Genomic DNA, 24,110 nt, shown 5'->3' on the forward strand with positions numbered 1-24,110 from the left:
TTAAATAAGCCTAAAGTACTTGAGTAAATGTACTTAAGTTACTTTCCATCATGGCATTTTATAGCCATCCTCCTTTCATCAGAGGATAATAAAGTGGAAAATTAAACAAATGCTGCAAAACTGCACATAAAAGAAAACTTTTGCAAAGGTTTCACTCATTTTTATGTGGCAGTAGAAATTCTGGGTCACTGGTGCACACATAACCCACATTTTGTAAATTGCAATCATGCATAAGTGTTTTTTGAATTCCCTTTTTTCCCTGCGGAACTTTGGCTGGAATGTCAGGAGGGAGGGGAGGTGGGATTGAGGAGGAGGGATGTGGATGGAGGTCTGGCTCTGTTAAAGCCACATAAATTGGCAGGGGAATTTTTTTCCCCCACTCTGCAGCAGCAAACAAAGACGAAGATGGAAAAGTCATTCTGCATGTTGGCTGTAGTCATTTTTCTGGGAGGATTTTTAGACGCAGCCGGAGCACTGATAGACGATAAAACTGAGAGTTATTCATTATTAAACAACACAGCTACAGCTGAGTCTGTCACTGTGGAGCCGCAGAATCAGGGCACAGACCGACCGACACCAACAACTGCACAGACAAAATTATCTACCACCACTGTCACAGACAAACTGCTGGACACCAAAAGCAACAGTCAAGACAGCAAAGAAGAAAACAACAAAAAAGAAGAAACAGATGACAGAAAGACAGAAGAAAAGAAACAAGAACTGGGTAGGACAAAACATTTCTCAAGTAGAGCATATGATGAGCTGCCAGGGAGACTTCAAGCTGATTAAACCTAGTTATTAATGTTAATTAAGAAAGCAGTTAAGTGCAATTAATGAATGATGCCTTCAGGGACCCACTGAGCTCCTGACTTTAGTGGCAGAAGTGGGCCTATGCAGATATTTTACTTAGGTAAACGTTGAAATACCACAGTGTAGAATTGCAAGTACAAGGTACAAGTAAAAGTCCTGTATTCAAATTCAAGTACAAAAGTATTAGAATTAAAATGTACTTTAAGAACCAAAAGGAAAAGGTCTCATTGTGCAGAATGGCCCATTTCAGAAATATTATATTGCAATGAGTACATCACTTCAGTGTTGCATCAGCTCAGCTCAGCTTGAAAACCTATAAAATATAAATTACAAACATTATGTTTTTTGTGAATGTAGAGGGTCCATTGAGAAAAAGGGTCTTTAAATTAGTGTAAATAACTATTTACTGCATATAATTCTGTTACTCTAATGATCCAGTGTAAACCAGATATTCTTTACAAATAATTACATTTGTTATCAGTTATTTACTTGATAAATTGATTCATTGTTTGTTCTATAAAATGCCAGAAAACACTTCAAAACCAAAAGATATAAACCTAACCCTTTTGAAAGGCTGAGAATACTATTTTTTTCATGTATTGATTGACTAATAACACATCACATTTTAAATATTTGTCTTCAGTTTTAGTGTGATATGCTAACGTGCACCTCCCTTAAACCAAACATCTTTATTTTGCTCCTTTTACTTTCATTTTGCAGATGCTGCAGTTAAAAAACATCCCTTGACCTAAAGAGAACAAACAAAGCTGTTTTGACCTGTCAGTACTCAGTACTGGCAGGTCTCAGTACTGGCAGGGTTTTGATTAATGGGAATGTTATTGCTTGTTCCCAAAGGCGTAAAATACCCTGCAGCTGTAGCTCTTGTCTCCCTGCTATGCTGGGAGTTTGACTTTATTCTCACTTGGCCCTTAACTTGTCTCAAATTACATTCAAACCCTGCACATTTTCGCTTATCTGCATTTTTCTTAGGAGAGGGCCTCCAGACTTCCACAGAATTGACCCAGCATGATTAGGGATAGTCCACATAACAGGAACTGCTGGGACCTCTTATTACTTTAGCCATGTGTTTGCTTACTCAGAGAAACCACGAAGAGAGTTTTTAACCCCTCAGCAGTCTGTTTCTGCAGAGCTGTGTCTGCAAAGGATCAGCGTCTCCAGACAAGCACCGACACAAACCCAAAGAAGATTTTATCTCCTGCTTTTCCTTTTCCTTCCAGACTGTCCTCCCCTTGGCTTGGAGTCTCTGCGGGTCGATGACAGCCAGATCCAAGCTTCTTCCTACCAGCGGATGGGTCTGGGTCCTCACAGGGGTAGGCTGAATATCCAGGTGGGTCTAGATCTGGATCAAAGTCACTTCAAACAAAAAAGCATAGTGAACTGCCTCTCATAGAAATTCAAAGAGATAGAAGAACAGGAAACACGAACTTGAAAGGGAATGTAGGTAGAAGAGTACTTAATTTAATTATACTGAGGCTGAAGTGTAAGAAGAACTGCTTTGCTATTTTATTTAATTTAGACACACGGGCACAAACTAAACATGCATTTATTAGGTTTGGTGTGTTGCTCATTGGGCATCTTAGCAGTGCTGTACTGGAGTTGAACTGGTGACCCTCTGGGTCCCAAGCCAAAGCTACTGTAGCCCTTTAGTCAGCTTATTTCAATGGAAATTGAAGCAGAAATCAAGTCAATTCCAGTGCTAAATGTTGATTTCCATACTGGGAGTTGAACCTAGGCCGCCTAGGCAAAAACCAGGAATCCTGACTGCTAGACCATATGGGACTTCAAAGACAACAATAAAGCAAATCTTCACATTTGAGAGGCTGGAAATATTAACTGGCATTTGTCTAGAATCTACAGCCTTGCTAGCAGCTCTGTGAGACTGTACTTTAATCCGAAGTACAGTTAAATGCTAAATACTAACGTTAGCATGGTAACATGGACCAAACAAGTAGAGCAGATCAACTCACATATTGATGGATTAAAAGTTTCAGATCTAATTGAAGAGGCAAAAAGGGGATAGCTTTAATTAAAAGGTTTTTGTACAAATGTCAAATATCTGAGCCTTAAGCTCTGTAAAGCGGTTGGTTCCTACATTATGTTTTGAATATAAAGATGCACAAAATATTTGGATTTATTTGCAGAATGTTTATGTCCTTACTCATTTACTCCACATTAGCATGTGGTTTTCTGTCCATCATTTCTTCTGCATATTTCTTAAACTAATGGACTATAAATTAAGCCCACATGCTTTTATTGGCATGTAAAATTACCACTAGAATAAAACCCCACTGACTGTGTTTGGCGACAGAAAGTGTTTTTGTTGAGTGCTGTTGTAAGTTTTTCTATGAACAGAGTCTCTTATAAATGAAATAAAATAATCTGTAAAATTCAAAACCATCAGTGTAATTCAACATCACATCCATCCCCCTCATGTTCTGCCGTCTGAAAGCAATTGTTCTGCAATCAGGGTCAACACTAAAATCTTATGCAATGCTTCATATTGAGGCTGAGCCAAGAGTTTTTTGGATTCTGCAGCTGACAAAAAATGCCTGTGTAACATGTGTTTTTAGTCAGGCATTGAGGACGGGGACCTGTACGACGGAGCCTGGTGTGCTGAGTATAAGGACCAGCACCAGTGGCTTGAAGTGGACGCCATCCACTTCACCCTGTTCACTGGAGTCATCCTGCAGGGCCGAAACTCCATCTGGAGGTCAGGTAGTATCAGAATTACAATCTGAAGAGTTTTTGTTCCAAAATGAAATTTAAAACTTCTGCTAACAACAACTGACAACACAAGTTGTTTGTTGACAAGATGTCAACCTGTTTATAGTTGAACAGTTAAAGATGGATGTACAGCATTTTGGAAATTATTTTTTTTTAATTTAGATTATCTAAATTTTGTGCATTAAAGACACAATGTTCTTTCACTGTGCTGAAATGTATTAAAAATGTATTTCTGGTCTTCATTATAGTTGGGACTGGGTCCACACCTACAAAGTCCAGCTGAGTAACGACTCTGTGAACTGGGAAACCTGCATGAATGGGACAGAAGAAGCGGTAACAATTAGTTTTTGTATTCTCTGATATAAAGAATGTACCAACCGTGACCAGTGGACCTTGTACAGATGGAAAACAGATTTTGAAGTAGTTGTGTCAAAGTGAAATATGTACTGTGAACAAAACAGTGAACTATTCTTACAGAGTAAGAGAGAACTACAATGAAAACAAAATAAAGTATAGCAAGAAACAGAAATTTGTGGTTGGCATAATAACAGTTTAACTGACTAACAATATATATATATTTTGAATAACTTTTAGCATATGTCTGTTGTACAGTAATACATCTGCTATGACACAATCAAAATGTGTTTTCAAACCAAAATACACACTGATGCAACAGGTGGAAATAATAAACATTTTAAAGCTGCACCTCAACCTAAAGGCTTATTTGTTCAACACCACATGTCAGTGTGCTGGAAAGTTATTTTTTTTAGAAAGTCTCTAAATTTTTGGTGCAGATCCAGGGCAATTTTGACTCTCTGATTATGAGCTTGAATGAAAAAAAAAACATCTGGCAAATGTAAGTGTCTCCAGTGTGTGTATTTTGGTGTAATGCTAGCAGTTCTGTGAGGCTGTGATTATGCACAGCTTTGATAGAAATGCTAACTCCAGCATGCTACCATGCTTTCTATGACAATGCTAATTTGCTGATGTTTAACGTTTACCGTGTTCACCATCTTAGTTTAGCTCGTTACCATATTAACATTAGCTAATTAGCAGGTACAGCTGAGCCTGATAGGAATGTTGTTATTATTGAAGGTATTTGGTAATTAACCAAAGTATTGGACACATTTTACTATTGACCTGATCAAGGCTCTAGATTAAAATTAAAGAGCACCATTTGATGATTTGAGGGTTTTATTCAAAACAATTGAATTATGCTGAGGCTGAAGTTTCTTAATTAATTCACGCTATTTTATTTCTGTTACACACGTACGCACAAACAGGACCTATAATAGGGACCTTAGCAGTACCGTGCTAATTGATCCCAACACAGCCCCTCAGGCAGCTTGTTTAAATGTCAATTGAAGCAGAAATCAAGTGCTAAATGTTGATTCCCATACCGGGAGTTGAACCCGGGCCGCCTGGGTGAAAACCAGGAATCCTGACCGCTAGACCATATGGGACTTCAAAAGCAAGCATAGAATCAAATCTCCACATTCAAATGGTTCATTCCATTTTTGTCTTTTTCAAGCATCTACAGCCATGCTAGTACCGACTGTACTTTTGCACAATGGCTAAATGTCTAAGTACAGTTACATGGTAACGTCAGCATGCTAACATGATGATGTGTCATTTGCTTTTTAACACTAAACATGAAGAACAGCTGAGGTGTATGTAAATAGGTTTGCAGGAAATTGGTGATAAACCAAAGGATAGTGAAAATGTAAATTTTGACTTGATGTTGGCGTTAGAGAGAAAATCAGAGGATCAACAAAGTCAGTAGGATTCATCATCTGGTGATCATGAATGTATTTATATATCATAGACTGTATATAAAAAGGTCTGTACACAGTTTCATGGCAATCCATCCAATAGCTGTTGAGATATTTCAGTCTGGATCAAAGGTTTGGACCAACTGACTGACATAAGATAGCTGTTAATGTATGATTGATATTGTATTTAAATAACAATTTTAGAGGACTGTGCAGCAATGGTGGTTTAAACTCTATGTGCCGTTACATTGAATTACACAGATCTTTGAAGGAAACCAGAATCCAGAGACTCCTGTGCTGGGACTCCTCCCTGTTCCAACGGTCGCCCGTTTCATCCGCATCAACCCGCAGACCTGGTACACCAACGGCACCATCTGCCTCAGGGCTGAGATCCTCGGCTGTCGTGTTGATGGTAGGCAAAGATTCAGTAGTGCAGTATAGAGCTACAGAGTATGTAATTGATAGTAATGATGATTTATTTCAATGGCTTGCCTTTAGAGCAAGATTTTCTCAGTGACTAATACATCAAGGTTTTTGGTTTAGTTTTCAGTTTTTCAAGGCTAGATGGTCTGTCTGTCAGTCAGTCAACAAAAGGAAGTTAATGTGCTTTTTCCTCGTAGATCCATTAGACATCTACTCCTCAGAACGAGAACCAGGATCAAAGGACGCTCTGGACTTCAGGCACCACAACTACAAAGAGATGAGAAAGGTTAGCGTGATGAATGGCTGCAAGGCCACACAAGCATGATGAGTAACTTTGGTTCCCCTACAGCAAATGCCAGGGTTTTTTACTGTCAACAGTTTGCAGATTTCCTCAGAGTTCAGATTTAACCCTTTCAAGACTTTTAGTAAACTTGTCCTCTTAACCCTGAAGCTCATGAAGTCTGTGACTGAGGAGTGCCCGGACATCACCCACGTCTACACCATCGGAAAGAGCTACTTGGGCCTCAAACTGTACGTCATGGAGATCTCGGATAACCCTGGCAAACATGAACTAGGTAAGAGCATTTCAACTCTTCTTCTGAGTTGAAATGAAACCTTGAAGTCTGTAGTTTCTGGATCAGAGTTCATCATGTTTCTCAGGGGCCCAGTCCAAATCCTTCAGTGATTATACAAGCCATTCACTGCAGCAGCACCACACAGGGAGGCTGGGGTGTCTTGTAGAGAAGGCCTCTCTTGTGTAAACAAAATGATAACAGTTTGAAATCAGAGACAACACTCTTTCCAACAAACAAAACAGATCTCTTTGTGATCATGTCTTCAGATGCAGGGTTTTGCGGCCACTCTACAGCTTTCAAAAAGTTTTAATAAAGAGTGTAGCTTTTCGTTCCCTCTTCACAGACAATTGGCATAAACAAATTTTAAAACTGCTTCACTCCAAAGGCTAATTAATGGGAATTTAGGTCATTTAAGTGTCAGCAGCTGATTTAAATTTCAGTGGTTTCATGGTTAAGTGAACACTGGTGCCAAATCCAAGAAGAAGAGGGGCAGGCATTGCATTTATTTAATTTTTGAGTTACAACAAGTACTGATGTAGCAAGTGCACATTTTGGATATTTGGAGTTTTAGCTTTAGGAATGTCTGCCATCAAGTCTGGCCAATCCACAATACAAACAAGCTGAAAGGTTTATTTCAGAGATTAAATGTGTTCCTGATGTGCCTCTGGGCTTTAACTTTGACCTACTGAATAAAATCAAACATAAAATTTCCAGTACTTCAGGTTTAGTGTGACCTGTTGTTATAAGTTAAGACAAATCCCTGCATATTTAATGTTTGGCAAGTAAAGTTACTCTCTAAATTGTCCTCTTGAAAGGTGAGCCGGAGTTTCGCTATGTAGCGGGGATGCACGGGAACGAGGCTCTTGGCCGAGAACTCGTCCTGAACCTCATGCAGTACTTGTGCAGAGAATACAAGAAGGGCAACCAACGTATCGTTCGACTGGTGACTGAGACGCGAATCCACCTCTTTCCCTCCATGAACCCTGATGGATATGAAGCAGCTTATGAGAAGGTGGGTGAAGTTAAAGTGACTTTGTGTAGAATTAATAGACGTGTTTTCTTGCGTTAAAGAAGAGAGGGCAGATCTACTTCATTTTTATTTTCTGTCCATTACTTTTACATAACGTTAATTTTGCTTAAAGTTGGAGGGATTGTGAATAAAACGATTGGTATAATTTTTTGGGCGTTTTAACTAGAGCCCGACTGATGTGGGATGTTTGAGACTGATACTTATTTTGATATTTGAGAATTTTAATATCCGATATTCCAATATATCAGCCAATTTTCTTTTCTCTTTTCAGAAACTCATAACATAAACAAAGATTGTTTGTTATGTGTTATGAAACCTGCATTGCCCTTTTAAGAGTTTTTAATGATCTCATTTTAGCTGTTGACTCTGGAAACTGTGCTGTTATAGAGCTTTTAGATTTGACTGCAGCCTTTGATATGGTTAATCACTCCATTCTCTTATCGTGACTCGAACAGTGTGTCGGCATTAGGGGCACAGTTCTCAAATGGTTCAAATCATATCTGGCCTGTACATGCTGCCATTGGGGTCCATTTTCCAAAAACACAATATCTCCTTTCATTGCTTTGCAGACGATATACAAATCTATTTACCTGTAAAATCTAATGATAAAGCTGCAACTCAGTCCTTGCTCAACCTTTTTCTGTCTGAATGAAAGTAAGACTGAGGTTGCTGTGGTCAGTCGACCTGGGGATTTAAGTGCTTGTGTAGATGCTCTTGGTACTTTAGGAATGTAAAGTTGTCCATTTACCAAGAATCTAGGTGTGATCTTCAACAGTGCTTTTAAGTTTGAAAAACAAATTAGTTCTGTAGTAAAAGCCAGTTTCTTTCAGCTGAGACTGTTGGCCAAAGTCAAGCCCTACCTGCCACGCAAAGACAGAGTAATCCATGCATTTACAACGTCTCCACTAGACTACTGCAATTCTTTGTACGTTGGAGTGGATCAGTCGTCTCTCTGTCGGTTACAGTTAGTCCAGAATGCAGGAGCTCAACTTCTAACTGCTCCACTGGCTTCCTGTCTGCTTTAGGATTGATTTTAAATGGGTTGGCACCTTCTTATTTATCAGAACTTTTACATATACACACTCCATTCAAAGCACTGAGGTCATCCAATCAGATGCTCCTCGATGTCCCCAGATCCAGGCTGAAAACTAAAGGTGACTGAGCCTTGTTTTTAAATGTGCTATATAAATAAACTTGAACTTGAACTAAGATAACATGACATAATGCAGTTTAAAAATGAACTTTTTTCACTGATAACATGATTGAAGGATCCATCTTCCATCTGTCTTTTTCGTTTTTAATTGTCAGTCTTCTCCTGTTATAAACACAGATTTATTTGCAATTAGCTGATTTCGGTCGGGCTCTAATTTCAACCTAATTCACAGATTAGCTTGATGGGGATGATGAAATAAAAGGTAAAAAATACAGTACAGTATAAAATACATTCAACACCCAACACCCTGAAACCTACTCTACTCTACTCTACTAGTCCTACTCTGGTTAGAAATTTAAACTTATCTTAGGCATGACTGGTCTGATTTTGATAAATGGTGGAGTTTTTTTCACACTGTTATGGCAGCTCTTTACATCTTAAATCCATGTACATCCTGTTAAGAAAAGTACAGGGTAAGATCATTCTGATCCAGCAAACCAATGAACTAACAGTTAAGGAGGAAGGCAGGTAAATTGTACAGGAGAGTCTGAAGGAGTTTCTTGTTTACCATGCTGCTTTCCAGGAAGTTGATGTCTTCATTTCATCATCAGTCTTGAGACAGCAGCTCTAAATTTAACTTTTCAGAACAGAAGATCTGCTACACCAATAACCATTAATCCGTTGTTTCTTCTAATTCTGGTTCTGGTCTGCTGCAGGGCTCAGAACTGGCTGGATGGGCTGACGGACGATACAGCTATGAAGGAATCGATCTGAATCATAACTTTCCAGACCTGAACAACATCATGTGGGATGCCCAAGAGACAGCAGCAGATAAATCTAAAGTCTCCAACCACTACATCCCCATTCCAGAGTACTACACTAAAGAAGACGCGATGGTAAGGACATGCACAGTAGCTATCTTGTAAACAACAATGCAGTAGTTGAAAAAGTAAAAGAATTTACTTAAGTAAACGTAGCAATACCACAACAAATAAAAGTAAAAGTCCTGCATTCAAAACTTACTTTAGTGAAAGTATGCAAATATTATCAGCTAAATGTACTTAAAGTATAAAAAGTAAAAGTATGTTTTACTATTATCTATGTTGTTTCTTTATTAATATATCTGGTGCATTAATGCACGTGTTGCATTGCTGTAGAAGTTTATAGTTCTTTACTTAAAGCCACTATGTGTAGGATTTGAAATATTTCTTACTTTAGCTCCATCTGGTGATATTATTTAGAATGACGCTGTAGCAGACAGCAACACATGCCAGTGAAGAAACTAGAATCACATCAAATGTTAACTTTCTGGTATAAATCCAAGAAAAGGAGACTTTGGAAACATCCCTTTCTGAAAAAAGATTATTAACATGATGTATTAATGAATTCATGAATATACTATTCATTTCATTTCATTTTACTGGACTAAAGACGCCTTTACCGAAGGACCAAACTGCTACTCAAAAAAGGGTGACGTAATAGTTCTTTGGTACATAAATGTAGGTCACACTGAATAGCAGTTTTTGAGGGTAGTGTGTAGACAGTTTGAAAGGAAAAAAATGTTCCACTTTAGTTGCATGCAAGCTTAACATCAGAAAATCATTTCAGAGTCAAGAGAACTGAGGTTTTCCTGGAAGCCTGAGAATTGTCACTCAATGTTTGGTAATTCTTAAAGGTTAACACATGTTAAAACCTCAGTAAAAAGATTTCCAAATTTGAATGTATTCACTTTAAAAGTGTAATTTTTATACATGTTTCTGCTGATTGATATTTCACAAGGGTATTATATGTGTTTGTTGGTCTTTTCCATCTATACTAGCTACATTTCTAGCTTGTAGATGGAAAAAACATAAGAATTTAATCCAGGCGGAGATCATTACAGTGACTGAAGAGATAGAGAAAAGAGCACCACCTACAGAAACTAAAATGTAATCAGTAGAAAATCCAAACAAAGAATTTCCACTGCTGCCAAGGCCTGTGTTGTTTCATAAACAAATTAAATTTATGAAATCCAAACCTAACCATCACAACACAAGTCCATAAGACACTAAAGTTAGAGGTCAAATACTGTATATAAAACACAGATCTTTTAAAATTAACTTTAAATAAATTATACCGATCAATCAATAAAATAACATTTTAGAAGGTATTGTTTTATTTCTAATTGTCTTAATAAGTCCATTTTTTTTCTTTTTGTCTCACTAGCACAGCACTTTTTTAATCATTAAATGTATAATGTTTTGTGTGTTATTACCTGTACAAATAATTAAACTGTTAAACTAAACACATAACTTTGTTGGTGAAACGAATTTTGCTGCATGGGAGTAGAATGAAGGTAATTCTGTGTGTTTAATAATGAGAATCTTCCCCATAAATCAGAGTCTAATCCAGTTTCTCCGTCCCTCCAGGTTGCACCAGAGACCCGTGCCGTCATCAGCTGGATGCAGGACATTCCCTTCGTGCTCAGTGCGAACCTCCACGGGGGAGAACTGGTGGTCACGTATCCCTACGACTGCACCCGTGACTGGGCCCCTCAGGAGGACACCCCCACGGCGGACAACGCTTTCTTCCGCTGGCTGGCCACCGTCTACGCCTCGACTAACCTGGTGATGGCTAACCCCGACCGCCGCATCTGCCACTACGAGGACTTCCAGTCACACAACAACATAATCAACGGCGGAGCCTGGCACACCGTCCCCGGCAGTGAGTCACCTCAGTGAGCTCTTCTAATGATGAAAGCCATCAGGTTGTAACGTGAAAAAATGTTACTACCGGTGAAAAAACATCCTTTCAAAACGCACCATTGTTAATTTAAACCAGATTAGACAGAGATGATTAAACAGAGTTTACCTTTTATGGTTGTAATTTTGCTCAATCAGGAATCAAACTGAATTGTTTTACCCTTTCAATTTAAAATTCTATAAACATTTTACTATAATCTTTATTTGGAATACTGACTGTCTAAAATTTAGGGATTTTCGTTATGTATGATTTTATCTAACAAAAGTTCAGTTTCAATTGAGTTCACTTATACAGCAGTCTGTGAATGTTACATTTTATGAAATAGTTAATATAATTGTATTTTCTTTAAAATGGCTCATCAAGACGGATAATTAAAACTCAAATTTTATTAACATCCTTCTTATAGTGTATTGTATTCTTTTTCTCATGTGCACTGAGTTCACCTTTGAATCTTTGCATATAGGCTAAATAAAACTAATACTGAAATTCAAACATTTATCTTCTCTTGAAATGGTATACATTATTAAGCTTTTTTTTGCCTGAATTTCCTTTGCACCTTGTAAATGTGTGTCTTTTCTGCAGGTATGAATGACTTCAGTTACCTGCACACTAACTGCTTTGAGGTGACGGTGGAGTTGTCCTGTGATAAGTTCCCTCATGCCAGTGAGCTTCCCATCGAGTGGGAGAACAACAAGGAGTCTCTACTGGTTTACATGGAGCAGGTCAGTCTGCTGCATCAATCTGATGGATGAAGAAACGACACCAGTCATCAGTTGGACATCAAAGCTGTTACATACCGAGCTGCATCACTGTTTTCATTTCTGCCTTAATTTCCTCTTCACTCAGGTTCACAGAGGCATCAAAGGTGTAATCAGGGACAAACTGACCAAACAAGGAATAGCAGATGCTGTAATCAAGGTGGAGGACCATGAGCATGACATCCGATCAGGTTAGCCAATCGATTTTATTCATCTGTTAGCCGCCTTTCTGACAACTGTGTTAATGCACAAAATGTGTAAATATAAGGAGATTTAAACAATTTTAAAATGAGTAGTACATTACATGACAAATAAAACTGTCTGTTAAAATATAGTAAACATTTCTAGGTAAAAGCAATTTTAAAAAAGAGGTTGTTTTAAGCTATCAACTGCTTGTGAACTGCTGCACTAGGCCACTAAGTCCAACAAGCTCACCACTGTGAAGTCATTAACTTGCATTTGCCTGTATAACAAAATCACAGGAACATTACATTTACATTTTTGGCTGTAGATTTAACAAAATCCATCATTGTTTTTGCCTCCACCTCATTTTTATTTCCTTAGCTTCTGGTGGGGACTACTGGCGTCTACTGAACCCGGGCGAGTACAAGGTGGTGGTCTGGGCTGAGGGTTATTTCCCGTCCGCCCGTCAGTGCCATGTTGGAATAGAGCCACATCCTACCATCTGTGACTTCACCCTGACCAAAACACCCATTCAGAGGCTGAAGGAGATCCGGGCCAAGGGAGGGAAGATCCCGCGGGACCTTCAGCTGCGTCTTCGTGCTCTGAGGCTCCGCAAGCTTCGCGCCAGCACCAAGGCCATAAACCGCCGCAGGGAGAGTCAGCGGGTGCAGCAGGAGCAGCTGCTGGCAAGGAGAGCTCGATCTTCCGGAGCCCGGAGAGTATGAGGGCAAACAGGACGGGGGGCTGAAGAAGCCTCGGAGAGGAGCTGGATTATAGGTTGAAAAAATTCAGTTCAAACCTCTGGGAATAGTTATAACTAGGAGGACACTATTAAAGGGTCAGTTCACCCAATTTTTTTTACATAGCCCTAGTGATATCAAGACATGCAGACAGTTTTATGTGGTGAGGTTTTAAAGTATCTGTCTCTGATATTTCTGCTTCCATCAAGCGATCGATAATCAATCACAGCTTTAAAATATTGAATAAAAAAATTAAACAGAGATGTAGCCTATTTGGGTGTACTGACCCTTTAAGGCAGATTAAACCATGACAGCCACAGAGTACTTAAAAATTTGTTTTATACAATAACAAGAACTAAATCAGTCCTATAACGTTACACAAACAAGAAACTTTTTAGAGGATAATACATCTACACATTTATGGACAGGCATTCACAACCTTTTTATTTGTTTTGGACATTAAGTTTTATTCTACATTATAGCTGATGATGCTGTAATGTTTATTGCTTATCCGTCAGCTGGTCTGATATGTGATATGTTTTTCTAACGCTGTGTCTGTTTATTTTTTGTTTGACTAAAGTCCAACAGGACCATAAAATCTCAAGTAAATATTACTTATTTGTGTTATCTCTATTCTAGCGTCTAAATCTACACCATAAAAACAACACAGAACTGAAACAAACTGTTGGGAGTACTGTCTCCTTACTCCAAGGAGTCAGTCACAAAATAAAAATGAGATGAAAGATGAGGAAACAAGACAAAAACTACAGCCATGCGAGTGGCTGTGTGTGGCATTGCTTCGGTGCATACTAGCGTTAAGCAAGTATAATGTTTACCACATTCACCATCATAGTTTAGTGTTTTAGTGTTATCTTTTTTTTAAAAAGATGATGGTCCAAAATTAAAAGTCAGAGGCACCAAAGTCTTTAGGGTTCATCGTCTGGATATTATGAATGTTGGTACACAATATTATACCAGTGCCTCCAGTAGGGGTTTAGATATTTAAGTATTAAATTAACAGACATTGCTATCCCCTAGAGCTGCCTGCATGGCTAAACACATTACAGATATACAAAATGTTTATCTGTTTGCTTTTTTATCTTTGCTATTTTCTTGTGAAGCACAGGAGTTTTACCTGTTCCTGACTTTAAAAGTGTTCAGATAAAATTAACTAAGCAGGGAACATAACTCTAAACTGCTCATGGACAAATACAACATGTGAAAAGGGGTTGCTAGAAAGTGTGATAGGGCAATTGTTCCCAGTCTTGACTGGCTTGGGACTCCTTAAAACACAGCTATGTCTACTCGCAACCTTTTATCTTAGGTTGTATGTCTAAGTTAAAAGCAGTTCATCCAATATGTGATTCTTCTGTCTCATGTTGGCTGAAGAGGTAAAATTATTCAGTAATTCACAAGACAAAAGCAAAGATTATTATAAAGTCTTATAAAAATAAACAAACTTCATCCTTCTTAACTTGTTAATCATCTCACAACCCCCTTGAGTGGGCAGGACCCCTAGTTTAGGAACCGCTGGTTTAGAGTATATTTTGCATGTGTTTGACTGCCATCTAGTGGTTGATTCTCAGCCCTTCATTTGTGGAGTTTTAATACTGTAATTAAAAAGAAATACTTAAGTATAGAAATACTGGACTCAAACACCAAACAGTGCAAGCAGTGCAAAAGAAGCTAACCTTTTTATTTCAGTGATATTAAGTACCATTTTAGTATCATTGTTGGGATAACTTGCTGTGTATAGCAATTTAGGAAACAACAGTCCGAGCAATTCAACATGTTATTGTCTCGTCCACCCGTCCCCCAGCTGTGACCACTTGAGGTGACGCAGGTAACACCAAAACTACTGAGAACATTCAATTAATCCACATCAGAAAACAGGTTAAAACCCAGAATACTTCACAAAAAATAACAACAAAGAGAAGGAATTCATAAAAATGAACCCGGTTGTTTAGTTTGTATACCTGAAGTGAAAATAGCAGATAAGACACTTCTCTCCGAAGAGCTTGTGAATATAAGTGAAATAAAAGCAGCATTGAATATACAGAATGGTTGTTTCCTTTAACCTTCAGCTCAGTCAATTAAAAATATATATAAATGTAAGTTAATTAGTGAAATCATTCTAGAGTATTTCTTAATGCCTTTACCTTGGTAAAAATGAGTTATTCACGAGGAGGGGGAAGTCCCTGATTTGACTGAGCTGAAGGTGAAATGGATGGATTTGTGAAACACGGACATTTTGAGCAGTTAACTGAGGTACAAAGTGTCGAAAGCATCCTTCCTCAGTAGCCGACATACAGGACCATGTTGTGAGCTGGGAATTATGAAATCACATCTGTGTTCGGACGACTTCCATCGTTTCTCCAAAATTTTAAATAAATTTCTCAAACAACTTTTAGTTTTTTAAACATTTTGGGAAATGCACTTATTACACTTTCTGGTAATGGGCTAGAAGAGAAGATTGATACCACTCATGTGAAAACGGTGAGTATGAAGCTACCATGAGCAGCCTGTTAGCTTAGCTTAGCAAAGTGGAAAACAGCGGGAAACAGATTTAGCTTGACTCACTCTAACGTCAACGAACTCCACTACCAGAAAACATAAAGCTCGCTATTAACACAATATATGTTGTTTGTTTCCTCCGTACAAAAACTGAAGTGTAAAAACTACAAGTTACCATTTTACGAGGGGTTTTCATGGCCGTTTCTGTGTTTGGTTGCCAGTCAACCCACACACATAACCACCCCAAAAAAGGCAAATTTCTGGTTTTACACTTTTTATACAGATTAAACAAACGACATATAATCTTAATTAAGAAGTGCTGGTAGGTGGATTTTGTGACCCTTAGGCTGAGCCAGAATAGCTGTTACCCCTTTTTCCAGTCTAAGTGACTGCTAGCTGTAGCTTTGTATTCAAGTAAGTTGTGAGACAAGTTTGGATCTGCTAATCTAACTTTTGGCAAGAAAGTGAATAAGTGTACCTGCAAAAATGTCAATCAGTTCTTGTAAAATTTAAGCTTTTGCTATATGTAAATAACTTTAAAAAAATCCATAATAGCAGATGTTCACCTTTAGTTCTCAGCTCAGAGGAGAAGCATTGCCTTGTGCAAGCAAAATTTTGGCATCTGACAGCTCTACACAGAGCATCACCCTCACATACATAGGAAAGGAGAATATTCATGAAGGCTGGTATGCATAGTAGTATACGCAAATGTCTACCTTTTATTTACGTTATATCTATTCTGCAGTCAGTATGTACTATAACCAGTTTACATTAAGGTGTAACATCCACACAAGCATGCGCTTGTCCTTACAACACCTATACTACACTGGTTGAAAACAGAAAAGCATTGCCGGTACTAGAACAGTCAAAGCAATGCATTCGGTCCATAGAGAGGAATAACCTGATAGGTCACTTTTATGACAACATTGTCAAAAAGAGAACTGGATGTGATGCATGGGGGAAAAAACACTGATGTGGATCAACACACTCTTCAAAAACCAACAAAATGAGGTACAAGGTCAAAAAACAAGTCAGATGTTTCTTGGCAACAATTTCATCCTTTAAAGGTTAAACGAACGCTGCTGAACGTCTGCCAAAATCTGCCGTCCACAAGCTCAACAAGCTGATTAAAGAATGAGGCTGGCAATATTCTTATCATATTCTTAGTTTCAACAAATCCAGACCAAAACCAGCAATGAATTGATTCAGGAGATGCAACAATTAATCGATTAGCTGTCAACTATTACATTAATCACCAACTTGTTTGAATAAAAACTTCTCTGTTTCCAGCTTCTTATATGTGAATATTTTCTTGTTTCTTTACTAAGCTATGACAAAAAAAAAAAAGACATTTGAGGACGTCATCTTGGGCTTTGGAAAACACTGTGGCAATTTTCTGATTTTACAGAACTAATCGATTAAATAAATAGACAGATGACTATGAAGTCAGTTAGTTGCAGCCTTAATTGATTCTACTAATTCATATTGTCCGTGTGGCCAAATATTGATATATCTTATTCCTCTGTGCCACTGTAGTTTTTCTGTATTAATCCCATGCTGTTGTAAACACTCACGGCTAAACGTAGTCCCCAACAACTTCACTATTTACACGTTTGAGTAATGGTTGCTACAGACTACAGTGGCCAGGTGTTATAGGAAATTAAAGAGCCTTTTTTAAAATGAACCTGTGTATTTGTGAGCTCTTAGTAAAGATTAACGTCTTCAGTAAGAGCCCATGGGCTCGGGCTGAGTGCCACAAACAAGGTAGGGAAGTCAGAAAGTACTCTATGTAGAAGATTCAGAATAATGCTAGCCTTATCTTATAGGGAAGAAATATGTAATTTTAAGTAGAATTTACTTAGCAAAAGTATAAAAATCTTGTAACACTGGTTTGTACAGGAAGTGGGTCTGGAAAATGTCAGGGTGGGATACTTTGGAAGCTTAGATACTGACAGCAGCTGGACTTTTCTATTTTCCAGACAGCACAAAGTCTCCATTTACAGGCATAAGATAAAAACACACAAACTGGGAAGGGAAACAGTGACCGCAGGATCAAACAAATCAAACACCGTGAACAAGTAGTGCCCGACACAACACACCAATAAAACCACTAAAAACCAAACCAAAACCAAGACCACGAAGGCGACAACAGGGTGAAGGAAAACAAAAAATGTAGGTAAAGCAGAAAGGCATTGAAGATGAGGTCCTTGAAGTCGAGGGTCAAAGTTCAGATTGTATGAGCAGAGAAGCAGCACCTGTAGAAAAGGCATGAGCACAGTGGAGCAGCTGAGAGCGACACGATCTGCAGCAGAGGACGCCGTGCCGAGACGATCAACAACAATGCAGACGGCAGACACAAGCGCCTGTTTCTTGTTTGTCTCCTTAGAATTAATATCTGACTGTTTATCTGTTTGCATCCTTAGTGTTTTTGTCCCGAGACAGCAACATCTGGTTGTGCCGAGTCTCAAAATAAGTCAAAGTTTTCCACTGCTATAGAGACCAAAATTAATCCTTTAGTATGAAAAAGAGCCACAGATGAACCGCATCTCTTGATTTAATGATCAAGAGGGTTGGATTTCCTATCCTCAGTTTTAATAGGAGTTAGTTAAATTTCTTGAAGTTCAGGGTCAGAGAGGCAGAAAGTTTTCATCCACTTCTGCAGCCTGGTCAAGGGCCCACAACTTATATCTTCTCCTTTTTTCATTTTTTTTTTAATTCACATCAGTAACCGTCAGCTTACAGTTCACACCCAAACAAACTCAGTCAGCTTCACAGCTGCAGACCTGGGTCTAGAAGTACTTAAAATCTTTTTTAAGGTTTGCTTTATCCCTTTTAGGTGGCAGATGGGTGGAGTTTTCTCAAGGGATTGTCTGGCGGAGGGTTCGAAAAGTCCCAATATTCCAGTAGTACCGTGCGTCAGATTATATGAACTATCTGCATTTAGTAAATCCCACCCATCTGTACCACTTCAGCACTTTAAAACAAATGCTAGGGAATGTTATTTGGGGTTCTTAAAGATACAATTTTTTTGAAAAGTTGAATTTCCTTTCATGGTTTTGATATAATTTATAATGGATAAAAGGATACCAAGAAAGCCCTATTCTTATATATTATATATAATCTTTGCACAACATAAATCTGTATATCTTAGATGAGTTTAAAATCATGGAAAATATAACAGTATTCTGGGGACATTTTGAGGCCTTCTTCTACACATTCTAGATCTGTGCAGAAACCCTGATTAGCACTTCTTTATCCAGGTCTGCAGTGCATCGTTCTTCGATAGCATCGGGTGGCTAAAACTTGGGCTGGTAAAGGGCAACGCGTCCACTGAGGCAGCCCGAGGCCAGCTGGCAGTGTGTTGGGGAGAACTTTGTGGTGAGCACCACATCGCTGTGCGAGTAGATGGAGCGGATCTCCCTGAGGCAGCTGGTCTGAACGGGCAGGCAGTCGGCCAGCTCGCCGCAGTTCTCATCAAAGGCGAGCAAGCGGACGCCGTAGCCATACGGGGAGCAGATGAGTCGTCCGTCAGGGCTGAAACACAACTCTTTGATGTAGCCCCTGCCGACGTTTGCCTCCTCGATGTAGTGGGTGAGGCGGAGGGAGCAGCGGGGGGACACCAGCGGACGGGTGGGCGCTCCCTCCTGGAACTCATACACACACGTCCACTGGAGAAAGACAGGAAGAAAGGTGGACATGCAGGGTTAGATGTAGTCAGTGTCACATACTGAGGGCTGAAACTATTAATCATGTTGGTGTCATCACTGGAAAGACACTTGACGCTGGTCAGGGATCCACAGTGAAACCAACCAACCATTAGTGGCTTTTTGCTTGTGATAAGACAAGACAATTCACAAAATCTAACAGTAGAACTGCACTGAAGGCCCTTTAAAAAAATATTTATAGGTGATTTGGCCAAATTGTCTTATATTTTGTTCCTGGTGGTTATTGGAGATACAGCAGTAAATTTAGTTTAAAGATAAGTGATGTTTTGATTGAATGAGCTGCTTGAAGTACCCATGATAAAGGCAATGATAATTAATTTCTGTATCTGATCTACGTGTGAGTGGGGATGCATATCAAACCTCAATACTTTTTTTCATACCTACTGAAATCATAATAGTATACTACTTATTCTTTTATCAACCACTAATCTGTTTTAAATGTTGCCAATTTCAGATTTAATTTATTATTACTTTTATATGAATGCTTGTGTTTGGACAATTATCATCATTGAACCAAAAAAGGGTAAATATCTTATATAAGTTTTTTAATTTAGGTACTGATACCTTATCAGTACCTAAATTAAAATATTAATAATATTTTTTTGTATTTTATTATTTGGGTATAGCTTTCAAATGATGATCATCATCAAGAATAAACCCAATTTTTAAAAACTGTTGCTACACTACACCAACAAAGGTTCAACAGAGGTCATTAAGGACTTAATAGATGCATAAAAGGTGTCTCACTTTGTTTTTATATCTATAAAACAAAATTGAGACATGTAGCAAGGTGATTTAGGATCATTTGCTTTGAGACAACAGGTCTATCCTACAGCTAAATGTTTCTCACCTCCTGGTCGTCCATGTTACTGGAGCATCGGATGAGCGTGGCCCAGCCTTTAGGATGGAGCTGCAGGGAGGTGATGCAGTTTCCTCGGTCTCTCTCTCCTGGGATCTCTGGAGTCAAAACCTCTAGGCTGTTCCTGGGAGAAAGACCTGCAAGAACAAAGTCTGTGAGAACTTTATAGTCTATCCTTATTACTTTGGCAGAAGAGAACCTCAGTTTGCACCTGTTAAGAACGTCATGATTGTTTCTGACCTTCTCTATGAGGGTGGATCTTGCTAGAGTCGTTTCCCTGGCGAGGAGTTCCAGCTGACCTGGATGCTGATGTGCCTCCATCTACAAAATCACAACAGGGCCAAAAATAATTTTCTTTAATTTCTTAAAGTTCTAATCATTTAACCATTTAGTCAACAACAGTAATAATGACAGAATGAAGTTAATTAAGCAGTTTTCTTAATTCATTTGTGCAATGGCTAAGAATGTCTAACATTTGAAACGGCATCAAATCGAAACAACCACGTAACTTTTTGTATTTATGAATCTGTACTGAAAAATTACTCAACCATCAAAATTACAGCTCATTCTGACTAATCTACCAAATTGATTAGTATTCAAAACATGTAAGCTTCACAGAAAGGAATTAAAACAGTGAAAAACAGTGGATTTTTTTCAGTTTAAATAATTGTGATTTTAAGTGTTCAGGAAGACTGTGATCTGACCTGAGCTGAGGGGAGTCCGACGGGCTCGCAGCATGCGGTAGCTGCCCACTTCGAGGGACTGGGTGAGGTCCAGGTCGTGGAGGATGAGCAGGTACCCCGAGGAAGTGGAGATGAGCATCTTGGAACAGTCGGGTGTCAGGCGCATCCTCATTAGGTAGCGCGTGTGGAAGAACTTTTTATGCGGGCAGCCGTCCTCTGTAAACCTGCAGACGAAGGACAATTACAGAACGCTTAAAGAGGCAACCTGATGGCGTTCTCTTAAATAATTCTATGTAATTCTGGTTAAAACGGTTTGCTTGAGGCGGGGAGGCAGACAGGCTACAGTTACAGAAACTTTAGAATCAGCAACTTTTAGAAGTTCTTCACAGCCAAAAATCCCATTTACCCCAAAGTTATGAGGCTGCAGGTTTTATTTGATAGCGGGGAGAAAGAAAGTGGACTGTTAAAAAGTCAGGGATGTATTGTTTAGACTTTTATGTGAAGCTCCTTCTACAGCATGACGTAAACACCAGAACAGGAGGTAAAAGTGACTGGATTGTGACACAAATGCAAGAGACAAAACAATCATTTTTCTGCATTTACAAATATTGGTAGTGAAGAAACAAAACTTGACTAGCTGATTGATAATGGATTAATCATTAGTGTAATATTTTAATGAAAAAAAAATCCAAGGTTCCAGCTTCTTAAATTTGAGCATGTGCATCTTTTCTTTGTTTTAATCTCATTATGTGACAGACCGGAGTTTATATATAGTGGTGGTGATATCATAAAAGGCAACATAATGAACATTTTAAAGCATTTGTCCGATCACTCATCATCTCAGTAAAGGTGCAGAGAACACAAAGACACAATCCCCAAAGCATTAAGTATTCATAATGTCCCTCATATTTACTTTAAAATGTACACAGTACATACTGTGATGCTCACATCATCTAAACACACAAACCTGTTAGTGTCCCATGTGATGACGTTGCCGTCGAAGCCAGACGTGACGAGGAGACGAGTGTTGGTGTCATACTCGATGTTCTTCACCCAGCTGGCGTGGCCATGCAACGAGCAAACCTTTGAATTCAGTTTACGGAGATCCCATAATGCAATTGTGGTGTCGTCAGAGCAGGTGGCAAACAAACGATTGTCCAAAAACCTGCAGGGCACAGATAGTCAGGGAGATTTCTAACTTAATATTCTCTGCAGACATGAATATAGGCAGCCGCTTGGTCCCTTTAGTCGTTTTTATTGGCCTCTGTACTTCATATCCTGACAAGTAGCTCAATCTGATGCACTTTGGACAATAAAGAGGATTTAAGGGATCATGTTGCCATCCTGAATCTTTTTATGTTTCACTGCTTTGAGCTTCCCTTCATCCCTTGCCTGGTGTGGATGCAGGTTTTGCACGCTCACTTTGTAAACCCTCCCTGGATGTTTTAAGATTAGAAAAATGCACCTTATGTTGTTGACACAGTCCTCATGGGCATCCGTCAGGGTTTTGATGTGTCTGGATGAGATGGGATCAAACAGCAGGACTTCAGTCTGCTCACAGGCCACAGTCAGCACAGACCTGAGCAGAGCAGACACACAAATTAGAGACACAGGTTTTTTTAACAGTATGCTTTTCTACACATAAAGACAAACAACAACAATACCAACAACACACAAGAACTTAACGTCTGACTTAGTTCCATAATATAGAATGTATTATATAAAGCACATGATATACTCAAACAGATAATTATACATATGTTGTGGAAATATAAATGGGAAAGTAGCAATACTCTGTCTCATTACAATCAACAGTGATGCAACAAAAAGAAGGGAAAATAAATAATAACAAAAACATTTTGCATTTTAGATATTCATCTCCGAGCAATATATAACCCCTGGCTGCAAATGTAAGAATTATCAGGGAAGGACCAAAAAGTGAAGTGTGAAACAACAGACAAAAGGTTACTTCTTTTTCAATTCCTGGACATCATTCTAAGATTTACAACACTGTATGGATCAAGAACATAGATGCAGAGGTAAATGAAAATATTAATTAATAAAACAACCCCCTGACCAGTGACTTTCCAAGGACAAAACAATCCCCCAAACACTTTTTTTGTGCAGGAAAGACTTGTTCTGCTGTCACATAAGGCCACAAACAAACTTGACCCAGACTGGACACAGCTTGACCTTGTTTGGCTGCAGGATTTACTTCCTAAATCTGCGGTCTGTCATCCAGGCTTAAACCCTAGGTGTACGCTCTAGTTGAGCTTACTGTGAGTAGCTTTTTCAAAAACGTTTTGGCTGTCAAACTGTCATGTTGTTAACTAAATGCTTACAGTTAAAGAAAATACTGACTATTTTAAACTATGTATGTTTCAACATAAATATCAACCAGTGGGCTTTCCTTTGCACGTGTAACGTTAGTGGGCCTTATATGGTCAGAGTCCAGGGAGATTAAGCATAATGAGGGTGAATTTGATGATGTGATTCAAGCACTTTCCAGGAAATTTACCCAACCTTTTTCAAACCATTCAAGTGTATTGTTTAACGCTGCAATTACTTTCCAGGACAAGTGGGAACCCAGTGAAGATGGAGTCCGGGTGAAAGGCCGTAAAAGTGTTCTTACCCGTCGGGGGAGTACTCCAGGTTGAAGACCGCTCCGTGGGTCTGCGTGCTCAGGTTGATAGACTCCACAGCCGGATTCATAGAGCAGTATAAACTGGTCATTGTCCTGAAGTTATCCCTAGCCGGGTCCACAAACACCCCTCGTCTTATTGTCCTGCTCTGCAGCCAGGAAAACAGGCTATTCCCCCTGCGGCTATCGATGCTTGAGTCCCCGCCGCTCCCCGTCTCCGGCGCGGCGGCCGGTTGGCAGGCGGGCTCTCGCTCCTCGGATACCGGAGACCTCGCACTGCGCTCGGGACGGTCCCCGCTGCTCCCCGCGCGCGAAGGAGAACCCTCCGGAGCGACTTCATCTTCCACGTCCGAGCCGTCGATGTCAGTGTCCTCCTCTTTGTCGGAGACGGTGCCGCTGTTGGGCCTGTCCTGCGACTCGTCGGCGTCCTCGCTGTCGCTCTGGCGCTCCGAGCTCATTGTAGCTTCTCCAGCGTTCACACAGAGGTCTGTGGGGCGCAGCGTCTCGGCTCTACGGCGAAAAGTTGACTGGCTCCGGTCACCTAACGAGCATGAAACCGCGTCTCCCTCCACCCCTTTAATATGTCATGGTAGTGGATTGTAGCTGCATATGTTACGCTGGTCAAATTGTATTTTGTTGTCGGACTTGGCAGCGCCTTATTATCGCCGCGCGTCAGCCCAAACACAGTTAGCTGAAATGCGACCGGAAGTGTACATATTTAGCCTTCAAAATAAACGCGCAACTTCGTTTTCCATAA

The 24,110-nt window shown here is 39.4% G+C and overlaps 2 protein-coding genes and 1 non-coding gene across 3 annotated transcripts; 1 reads left to right on the top strand and 2 right to left on the bottom strand.

Annotated features, from left to right (window-relative positions):
- The first annotated feature begins 373 nt into the window (after positions 1–373).
- On the top strand, positions 374–13,545 carry LOC123978761 (probable carboxypeptidase X1). Its single transcript, XM_046062214.1, has 13 exons — positions 374–724; positions 2,049–2,158; positions 3,402–3,541; positions 3,804–3,888; positions 5,589–5,739; positions 5,948–6,036; positions 6,202–6,325; positions 7,141–7,337; positions 9,225–9,404; positions 10,917–11,211; positions 11,833–11,972; positions 12,097–12,199; positions 12,573–13,545. The coding sequence occupies exons 1-13, from the start codon at positions 406–408 to the stop codon at positions 12,914–12,916; spliced, it is 2,277 nt and encodes a 758-aa protein (XP_045918170.1). The 5' UTR covers positions 374–405; the 3' UTR covers positions 12,917–13,545.
- Positions 4,947–5,018, bottom strand: trnae-uuc. The gene has a single exon. It is a non-coding gene; the product is annotated as a tRNA-Glu (tRNA).
- A 1,061-nt stretch (positions 13,546–14,606) lies between the features above and the next one.
- wdr32 (WD repeat domain 32) lies at positions 14,607–24,017 on the bottom strand. The gene is made up of 7 exons (XM_046062215.1): positions 23,345–24,017; positions 22,178–22,291; positions 21,680–21,877; positions 20,734–20,936; positions 20,270–20,350; positions 20,021–20,166; positions 14,607–19,113 (listed from the first exon to the last, which is right to left on the bottom strand). Exons 1-7 carry the CDS (start codon positions 23,809–23,811, stop codon positions 18,742–18,744), a joined length of 1,581 nt encoding a protein of 526 aa, XP_045918171.1. The 5' UTR covers positions 23,812–24,017; the 3' UTR covers positions 14,607–18,741.
- Between the last annotated feature and the right edge of the window lie 93 nt (positions 24,018–24,110).

This window comes from Micropterus dolomieu, linkage group LG11 (genome assembly GCF_021292245.1).
Source record: "Micropterus dolomieu isolate WLL.071019.BEF.003 ecotype Adirondacks linkage group LG11, ASM2129224v1, whole genome shotgun sequence".
Taxonomy (NCBI): Eukaryota; Metazoa; Chordata; class Actinopteri; order Centrarchiformes; family Centrarchidae; genus Micropterus; species Micropterus dolomieu.